Source organism: Empidonax traillii, unplaced genomic scaffold (assembly GCF_003031625.1).
Source record: "Empidonax traillii isolate 1590-97213 ecotype Southwest subspecies unplaced genomic scaffold, ASM303162v1 scaffold1:size7828297, whole genome shotgun sequence".
Lineage (NCBI taxonomy): Eukaryota > Metazoa > Chordata > Aves > Passeriformes > Tyrannidae > Empidonax > Empidonax traillii.
In genome coordinates this window covers 2,765,741-2,775,945 of record NW_020955194.1, presented here as the reverse complement: position 1 = coordinate 2,775,945, position 10,205 = coordinate 2,765,741, and the positions used below count along the sequence as shown (strand labels likewise).

The 10,205-nt window shown below is 42.4% G+C and overlaps 1 protein-coding gene across 1 annotated transcript; it reads left to right on the top strand.

Annotated features, from left to right (window-relative positions):
- Positions 1-364: 364 nt before the first annotated feature.
- Positions 365-10,205, top strand: ATP6AP2 (ATPase H+ transporting accessory protein 2). Its single transcript, XM_027885119.1, has 9 exons — positions 365-478; positions 3,290-3,420; positions 5,043-5,171; positions 6,335-6,430; positions 6,625-6,762; positions 7,086-7,139; positions 7,574-7,723; positions 8,490-8,606; positions 9,119-10,205. The coding sequence occupies exons 1-9, from the start codon at positions 424-426 to the stop codon at positions 9,311-9,313; spliced, it is 1,065 nt and encodes a 354-aa protein (XP_027740920.1). The 5' UTR covers positions 365-423; the 3' UTR covers positions 9,314-10,205.

Below are 10,205 nucleotides of genomic sequence, written 5' to 3'. Positions count from 1 at the left end.
AGCCCCGCCCCTCACAGGTGAGGACAGGGCGGAGCCGGCGGCCTTGCTCTCTGATTGGTGAGTTAACTGTCAATCACCGCTCCATCCCGTCCCATCGCGCTTCGATTGGTCGAATCAGCTGTCAATCATCCTCTCCTACTCGCCTCTCCCCTCCGAGTTCCCGGTGCGGGGAGGAAAATGGTGCAGAGACACCTCGCGATCTGATTGGCCGAGTTCAAACGCCACTCAAAGCGAGACCCCGCCCCCTCTGCACAGCTGACTGCTCAGCCCCGTGACCGGGAGGGGCTGCGATTGGTCAGTACCTCAGATTCCCGCCCAGCCGCTCGGAATCCCGCCCGTGGATTGGCTGTGGCTGCTGTCCGTCAACGCGGTGGGCGGGGCGCTGTGAGGTGTCCGTCCGACGGCGCGGCCCGGCGGCGGCTCATGGCGGACATGGCGGTGGGGCTGGCGGCGCTGCTGGCGGCCGTCTGTGTGGCCGGTGGGTGGGCGAGACAGCGCGGTCGGGGGAGCGGGGGGGACCCCTGCGGGGGGAGGCTGCGGGAAAGGGGCTGGGCCGCAGCGCTGGGGAAGGGGCGCGGGGGATGTCTGTCTGTGTGTCTGTCTGTGTGTCTGTCTGTGTGTCTGTCTGTGTGTCTGTCTGTGTGTCTCTCTGTGTGTCTCTCTGTGTGTCTCTCTGTGTGTCTCTCTGTGTGTCTCTCTGTGTGTCTGTACCAGGTTCAGGAGGGATGGGTGGGAGCAGGGGACTGTCATCGTGCTGCGCCTCCCTGTCCCCCTTCCTCCCACCCACCTCCAGAGACGGTGCTCGCACACTTCCCTCTCCCTTTTTGTCCAAGGTCTGGTTTACATTAAATTGTAAATAATAGAAATTTCTTACATCATTGTATCACTCATATAAATTTATTATTAAAATTAATACATACTTTATGGTTTTATATCGTATGCACAATACAATCGTATACTTTTCATAATGTGTTTTATTGTATATAAATTATATGCAACAAAATATAATTGTATATGTATATTTACATATGTTGTATAGGAATTATATTACAATCCAGTTTTATGAGCTGAGACAAGGGAGATTCGGATCAGGTATTAGTTAAAAGCGTTTTCTGTGTTAGGGTGGTCAGGCACTGGAATGGGTTGCCCAGGGAGGTGATGGAGTCACCATCCCTGGAGTTGTTCCAGAGGCTCCGGATCTGGTGCTGGGTGATGTGGTGTAGGGGTTTAGGGGTTGCATTGGCAGTGCTGGGTGGATGGTTGGACTGCGTCATCTTAGGGATCTCTCCCAACCTTGATTCTGTGATAAACACACCTTGTTTAGTTGCACTGTGTGAATTTTCATGTTTTTGCTGAGTTGCTTTCGTGGTCGCTACAGGGTTCCTGTCACCTGCTGTGGGTCAGGCTTGTGATGACAAGTAATAGTTTTCACTCAGTATTTCTTAGTTCTCCAGGTTCACAAGGGCTTTTGAGAGCTTGAGGTAGAATTTCGGCAGGGTGGGAATTTGGTTAAGTATTCCACGGGCAATTACAGAGACTCTGCTTGTGTTCTCATTTTCAAATTCAGTTTTCATCATTGAAATCTTTAACAAGGAAATTAAAATGGTTTTACCCACCTGAGCAGTCTAGCCCCAAGTAAGCCAGTTTTGTCCTGCATGACTTGTGACTGTCTCACAGCAGTGGGAGAGCAACACGTGAAATCCTACAGATTTGTAGCCGTTTTTGTAAATTCCTTCCTAAAGAAACCAGTAGGGAAATATTTCTGTCCTTCAAAATCGTAATTAATTTCAGTTAGCATTAAAATTGGCACCAGGCCATCCAGTGAACGCATCAATTTAAATCAAAAAGTGCTCAAATTTGCTTCGTATGCATGGGTTGGTTTGGCCTGTTCCCTTCCTTTTGCCGCCCTTGCCCAGCCTGCATGGCAGTACTTTGTCCTCTCCTGTGTTTATCATAACACAGCTCAGGTTTACTGTCAGCATTTGTATGCATGGTCACGACCCAGGCTTTAAAACAGCATCTTCAAGGTCACTTAGGTTAAATTTGATGTTGGGGAAGATTTTAGCTGCGCAGCACCTCATTTTGCTCTTGCATTATTTTTGTAAATAGCTTTTAGATTTGTAGATGCCTGGGAAAACTACTGTGTATTGCTGCTTGGATTGGTAACCAGTTTTCAGTGATCATATGACTAAATGGCTTTATTTTCTTTAGATGGTTATTCATATAATTTTGAAGCATGCAGTCAGACACATTTTATGATTAGAACTTCAGCTTAGAGGCCTGTGAATATTTATTACCTGATTTTCTCATATCTTATGTCAGATCAGTTTTCTGTTGGAAACTTTCTCAGATTGGTTGTTGAGGAGCACATGCCTGAAATTTTGCATTGTGTATGTGTCACTGCTTATATACACTAAATTAGTTTTAAAATTTATTCACACAAATTTTTGTGTACAGCGTTGCAGCTCTGCTAAAGCAACTTCAAAGGAGGAAGCCAGGTTGAAACAAGCCCATGTCTTACACCTGTGGAGTCCTTTCTGACTTTATTACACAGTAAATTACTCTCACCACAAAACAGTTGAAAAATGTGCTTTTATTCAACTCTGCTATTTGAGGTAATGGGGAAGAGAGTGAAGGGGGATCCCAGATTAGTGAAAACCCAACATGTGAAGGAAGTAATGCAGGCTGGAGCTTCACACAGTCAGCTCAGGTCCAGCACTGCATCCAGGGGAAGGAAAGCATCTCACAGTGTCATGTGGTGGAGGAGGCAGAGCAGGAACACAGGAGCTGTTCTGCAGATCCAGGTTGTCCTGGCAGTGTTCGGTTTAATCCAGCACTGACAGACTCCGCTAGACTTCCTGGCCCAGTGGCTCAGACTGTTGTCTGTGTTATGCCGAGCAGTCCTGGAAGCAAACAGGGCTGTGTTGGTGCACTCTGAGCTGAAGAGGATTTTGGAGTCTACCTGGCTCCACTGAGAGTTTGCTTTAGCAGGTCTCAACTGTAGCACTGCTTGCAGCCTGTCGATGAGTACACAGAACTGGGCTGTTGCCTGAATAATTGTTCTGCTTTTGTTAATATGGGTTTGTTTATCCTTAGTCATTGCTGTATAGAAACCTTATTTTGTATTCCAGAGCACCAAAATGATGGATTCTCATTTCTTGTTCTACACAAAGTGATAGGCATGAGAGGGAGAAAGAAGGAATGAAAGCAAGCTCTAATGTCCCTTTTTCCATGTTATGTACGGGAAAGATTGAAAGAACTCTGACAGCTTCTTATGTTTGCTTTTCAGGTGTCTGTGGAGATGAATTTAGTGTCTTACGATCACCTCAGTCGGTTGTTTTCCGAGATGGAAGTTGGCCCATTCCTGGCGAGCGGATCCCGGATGTCGCCGCATTAACCATGGGCTTTTCTGTTGAAGAGGTACTTTTCAGGTCTTGGTTTTGAAACACCTCTGGAACTACAGACCTGCTCGCTCAACACACAAATCTTCCTGTCATGAGCTGGAATATGTAAAATACCCCCCTGTTTGTGTCGGGGAATGCGTGACTTGTCCGAGGTGGTTTCTGAGCAGGGAGCTGTGTCTGTCATGTGAGCAGCCAGAGGCTGTGCTGGCCAGTTTGAATCATCAGCTATAGAAGGAAGCCTGCAGAGGCTTTCCAGTTCCTCTGAGACCCGGCTGTGTGCTGTATCCCCCCATCCACGGTCACACCCCGAGTGAACCCTGTCACTCCCCGCAGGGCTCTGCTCTTGCGTTCTCTGAGGTCTGTGAGAAATGCCTTGGCAAGGCAGGTGCTTTGTCAGGTCAGCAGACCTGTCTGCTGAGCCGAGTTAGTAAGAACAAGTAGGCTGGTTATTGCTTGAGAAGTAATCCAAATACTTGAAAACATGATTTGTGGTAGTGTTTTCCAACGTTAAGTGTTAGGATATAGCTCTGGTGATGTTTAAAGTGGGGCACATGAGAAGGAGCCCTTGGATTGATTCCAGTCTTGCCTGCTGAATTTTTTGCTGGGCTTCAGCAGGGATGGCTGTTGAAGCAGTACCTGGAAGTGTGATAGCCAGGCATCTCTAGCAGTGTCTGTGTGCAGCCAGATACTCAAACCTACAGGCTGGTGTGGGAGGCCAGTTCCTGCTTTTTCCAGTCTGCAGCTAGTGAAGAGGTCTGATAAGGTTTGAATGCAGGTCTGTTTATCCTGCCTTTTGGAATTAGTCTGAAAGTATCTTGTCAGTTAATTATGAGTTTTTTTGTCATCAAACTAGTAACAAACTCATAAGAGCTATATGCCTAAGAAGTAAATTTGGGTTATTTTATAAAGAAAAAACAATGCATTGAATGGTTTTGTGTGTGTTGCACGTAAAGACACCCAGCAAAACAATAGGGTTTGGCCCATTTTGACCACTTGACATTTGACATACTGGTTATCCAAAGATATTTTGTCATGCTTATCCTTCACTGTGCCCTTACTGATTCATAACTGTAGTAAGCTACTAAGGAATCTCTCTGTTTCTCTGTAAATTTGTAAATTTTAGATTAGTAAGTTGTTGGTATGATTGACACCCCTCTGTTTTTATCTCCCTGTTTCCTTCTGGTTCTGAAAATACCAAGCTGTTAGTGGTTTAGTGTGCCTAAACCTCTTTCTGTTGCGTTTTGTGAAAGGGTTTAAGTTCGGTTTATTCTTGGGGGTTTTTGTGTTTGTTTGTTTTTTTTTTAATTCAGCCTTCACTTATTAAATACAGACTATAATATTTTTAATTTAATTATGGGAGATAACTTCATATATTCATTATGTATAATGCTTTCTTAGTGTAGACTGCTGTGAAGTTACTGACAGCTTTTAAATTAGGAATGTCTTCATGGTTGACTTGAGACAGCATTACTCAAGATGAAAGCAGCCTAGTATTAACTTACTTCCTCATGAAATTCCCAGTAGGTTGTCCTGCACAGAGATATTAACAAGATAGTAAGTTATTGTGCTGTAATACTGGGGGAGGGCTCCTCTTTTTTCCCTGTTAAACACAGTTTTTTTTAAATTATTCTGTAATAGGACCTTCCCTGGCCTGGGCTTGGAGTGGGGGATCTGTTTCACAGACCACGAGCTACTGTGCTGGTGACAGTGAAGGGAGTGGACAAGCTGGCACTGCCTGCGAAGGGGTTTTCTTACCCCATTGAGAATGTGAGTATCCACAGCTGGAACTGTCACGGGATTTCTTCTGGTCTGATCACAAGTACATGATTCTACACCATAGTCCTGGTTGTTCACTTACTTCTTACTTCACTTGGGGTTCACTTATCCCCGAAAATGATGGATCAGACTGTATAGATCAATAATTTGGTCAGACTCCTGTACAAGGGGAAAAGCCTTTGAGAGCACCCAGGGCCTTCTGTGTTGAGTTCAGTAATTTGTTTCACCAAAGCATGTTCTCCTCGAAAGACATCTAGTTTTATTTAATATTTAATATTATTTAAAATGTTTGTACCAAGAGGCAGAGAATCCACTGCTTCCCGTGGCAACTGATTCATAATCAGAATTACTGAATTTTTTTGCTTCAAGCTGAGTGTGTGATGACATTTTATACGGTGCTGGTTCTTTGATGTACTGAACCACCCTCTTAGTGGTCTTTTGAGTCTTCCTCAAGTGCTTGACTGAAATACAGCACTTTGAGACACCATTCCATTACACTGCATCAAAAAGAAAGCAACAGACAACATTATATTCAGCTACCACTGTCTGTCTTTGCTAACACTCTTCTCGGGCTTATCACAGCACCACAGTCATTTAGGTTGGAAGGGAACTCTCAAAATCATCTGGTCCAACCTCCTGATCAAGCAGGATAAGCTAGAGCTGTGTTCAGTCAGGCTTTGATTATCTCCACAGATGAAGACTCCACAACCTTTCTGGGCAACCTCTGCTGGTATTTGACCATCCTTAGAGTGAAAAACTTTATTCTGTTCAGATAAAATTTTCTGGTTTTAAATTTATGCCTGGTGCCTCTTCAGTCATAGGACTTCTAGACACCTTTTAACACAACACAGTAACTTAAAAATATTGGTAACTGTGCAGTGCCTGCTCATTCTCCTTTATAATTACATTGTCTGCTGTAATCCAGTTTAGTGCAGTATTGGATGAATTCTTCATGTTGAGCTGGTTTTTGTCCATCATGAACCCACAAACCCTTTTCAAATAAGTTGTTTTAAAGGTTATTTCTACTTAGTTAATTCTGCTGCTGCCCAACTTGGAAAGCTTTTATTTTGCACCAGTTTACCATGCATAATTATCTCCTTTTAGATCACTAGGCCTTGTTTAACCCCAAAATGTAACTGACCTTTGTCTTCCAGGCTGTTCCTTTCAGTCTTGACAGTGTTGCAAACGCTATTCATAGTTTGTTCTCTGAGGAAACGCCTGTGGTGTTGCAGCTGGCCCCCAGTGAGGAAGTGAGTATTGCTTCACTTCTGATTCCAGATGTTCTAAATGGTTAAACCTCTTTCCACTTGTGTGGCCGGAGCAAAACCGATTGATTGTATGAAATTTTGCATTGGAAAGGGGGAATGTGATTGATTATTAGTGTGTCTTTGGATAAAACTGGAAGGGAACCTCTGTTGTCACTAAGCAATGGCTGTTCCTGCAGAGGGTGTACATGGCGGGCAAGGCAAACTCCGTGTTCGAGGATCTTTCTGTCACGCTGCGCCAGCTGCGGAACCGCCTGTTCCAGGACAACTCCATTCTCAGCTCCCTTCCCCTCAACTCCCTCAGCAGAAACAATGAGGTAAAAAAATCCCATCAATCCGTGGGAATTTTTATGATTATTTCCTAATATTCTTAGTTAAGTTTATGCTTTTTGTTTCCTCCTCCCTTTTTCTTCCCCCTTTCTTTGCTTAGGAGAACCCACTCTTAATTTTTTCTAGTGGAACTCTAGTAATTAAGTTTTAAGGATTTTTTGTAATTTCAGTGAAAGAGTTGTCTCCTTCTAGCATGTTCTGATGCTGTAGCAGACATGACCTGCTATAAAATACTGAGAGTTGCAGCAAAACAAGACTACCTTAGGTTTCATCAAAACAAATACTTGTCCCTTTTTGCCTCTTCCCCCAGGTTGACTTGCTTTTTCTGTCAGAACTGCAAGTCCTACATGATATTACAAGCCTGGTAAGTTTTTCTGAAACGCTTTCCTCATTTTAGTCACAAACTTCAGAGATCTTTTTTAAAGGGTAGAGAAGCTGTAACCAGCACACTTGGCAACCAGTGATACATATTCTAGTGTGTCATCAGTTGGTTGCATCAGTTTAAAAAATGCATTCTGAAGCAATTTGTGTCAGCCCTGTCACTGCAATTGTGAATGAGAGGCATCTGTAGGGTCTTTTGTGTTGTGTTTGGTGGGAGCAGGGGGAATTCTGAGCTGCTGTTTCTCCATACCCAAAAACATGGGAAGTACTCAATGAAGAATTTACTGGGGCTTCCTTTGTTTTCTTACTTGAGAAGTACAATGGCAGTTAAGAACATGTTCTCTGTGAAATGTGTTTTTTTTTAAAGTAACCTGTGTATGAATTAATTTCTTTCTGCCCCCAATGGTTGTGCCAAAGCTGTCTCGACACAAGCACTTGGCCAAAGATCACTCTCCAGACCTGTATTCTCTGGAACTGTCTGGCTTGGAAGAGGTTGGAAAGCGGTATGGGGAAGACTCTCAGCAGTTCAAGGATGCTTCTCAAATTCTTGTAGACTCCTTGCAAAAGGTATGTTTTTCTACCTAATGAACAAACTTCACGGTAATGTTAAGGAAATAATGTTTTTTGCTAATGACAAGGGATTTAGTTTATTGACTGCCTTATGCTTTGAATTGTCACTTCATTGTTGATAGCTTGCCTGATGCTTGGTTTTTAAAATGCAGTTGTTCAATTATAAAATCAAATGTTACAGTTTACCTCTCTGAAAAGTGTTGACATGATTCTAAAATGTTTAGATAGTTTGCATAAAGGAGTGGGGTCGTATTGAAACCATGTACCAACATGACTCCATATATTTGTTTTTCTTAAATGAATACCTTGCATTTGAAACCACCAGTACGTCTCACAAAAACTGGCTCTTGGAAGCGTGGAAATGTGTACATCCAAATTTCCAAGCCTTTAAAATAACTGCTGTTCATCCATCAATGTGCTCAACAAAGTAATTCTTCAACGGGTCTTTCGTAATCATCAGTTAAATTTGTAGTAAGCTTGATGGAAAAGTGTAAAAGCACCAGTTTGCTAAGCCAGAAAGCAGGCATAAGCTACAGTCTGTTGAACAATGATTGAGGAGTTTGAAAGAGGCCTTGTAAACCAGCAGAAAGTTCACACTTTCTGAGTGAAATTCTTAAATAGTGTAGCTATTCTAAAATAGTTTAGCTTTCCGTGATTATTCCTGAAGCTGACATCTTATGTTTTACTACATCTTGCTAACAAAACTGTGCTTAATTCCTGGCTACAGTGTAGGTTTTTAATTAAATAACTTTTGCTTTTCCAGTTTGCAGATGAGATGTTTAATCTGTATGGTGGGAATGCAGTGGTAGAAGTGGTGGCTGTAAAGGAGTTTAATTCCCCCCTGATAAGGAAGACTCGCTCCATTCTCCAGTCTTCACAGGTAGTAGAGGCCCATTTTTTTATATCTCATTTATTAAAACTCATCCAAATTGCATCAGTTCTTCACTTGAGTGTAACTTTTTCTTTAAAGACTAAAATACTGACTATGATTTAGGTGTGGGTGCAGAGAGGTCAGCTTATCTGCCTGTCTTGATGTTCACTTAATCATAGAGTAATTGAAGTTGAGGAGGGCTCTGGAGGTCATCTAGTCCAACCTACTGCTCAGAGCCAGGACTAATTGAGGTGTTAAATCAGGCTGTCCAATTAAATTCCCTGAAAACTTCCCTTATGCCTTGGCAGAATTTCCTTTTCTGCGTTTTGTCCCCTGTGCAGTAGTGCCTGCAAGTCCTGCCTCCCAGGTGTGGGAAAACATGTTTTCCTTGGCTTGCTGGCAGGACTCCAGACTTAGCCCAGGATGGAGTTGCCCTGTTCAGGTTGCCTCGACTCTCCATGGAGTCAGAATGTGTTGTGTGCGAGTTCACTCTGAAGTAACACAAATTTTCTTTATTTCAGAGCGAAAAAGAAAATCCATATAACCTTGCCTACCCATATAACTACAACTACTCTGTAATCTTCAACATTATTCTGTGGATGATGATAGGCCTTGCTTTAGCTGTGATAGTTATCTCCTACAACCTCTGGAACATGGATCCTGGGTATGACAGCATTATTTATAGGATGACAAACCAGAAGATAAGAATGGATTGAACCGCACCGTATTTCAGCACAGGAGGATGATGATGAGAGGAGTAGGGTCTCCTTCAAACTGTGTGGAAAACAAATATTCTGACATGGTTAATTGTGGAAGTCTTTTAAAGGTGTATTTATTTCTTAATTATTTTTTCTCTCTCCAAAACTATTTTAAATGTTAGTAGTAGCACCAGATGGGATTTAGGAATTGAAATCTGCTTGTTTAAAAAAACCCCAAAACAACTACCCCTGAAATAATTGTCATTAAAGTAACATCATTCCATTTTTTTTATTATGTAACATGAGTTTTTGAAAAGCCCTGTACTGCCTGTGACTGTGTGCAAAACAGAGAAGTTCAAATTATGATAGCAACATGTTGTTTGAAACTTTTACACTGGACAATTAGAAATTACAGCTAAATTGTTGTGTTGTATATTATGAACCAGCTGTAAATGTTTGATGTAAATATTTATAATGGTTATACGTAACTTCAGAGAGGATAGTAAATATTCTTTAGTAAAATACTAAATATAGAAATATTTCTAGAAGACTTGCAACTCATTTCGATCTCATGTTGGTGGCTCAGAGGTGAGCTGTACAAAGAAGGATCCTTTCCCTAGAACTTCAATGGTTTGGAGGTAAATAACACTAGTGTGGCTGGTCTATACAGTGGAGTCTGTAAATACTGAGGTAGCATCAGTCTGGTCATGGTCTAATGTCACATACAGTTGAAAGTTCCTGTTATGATGGTTCATGTTCCTTCCATTTGTGTTGATGTTGTTATTAAAAAAAAAACCCACAACGATTCTTTTTGATGAGAAGAGTGGACCAACACTTGATTTAAGTATACCTGGATTATAGTCCTGCTTCAGCCATTCAATAAAGCAAAGAACAGTTGTTCTTGAATGCA

Excerpts from the sequence above, each read along its gene's own strand:
- ATP6AP2 (XM_027885119.1), top strand. The coding sequence starts at position 424 with ATGGCGGACATGGCGGTGGGGCTGGCGGCGCTGCTGGCGGCCGTCTGT. Across the intron at positions 6,431-6,624 it reads AGCTGGCCCCCAGTGAGGAA|AGGGTGTACATGGCGGGCAA; the intron begins GTGAGTATTGCT and ends CTGTTCCTGCAG. Across the intron at positions 8,607-9,118 it reads CCATTCTCCAGTCTTCACAG|AGCGAAAAAGAAAATCCATA; the intron begins GTAGTAGAGGCC and ends TCTTTATTTCAG.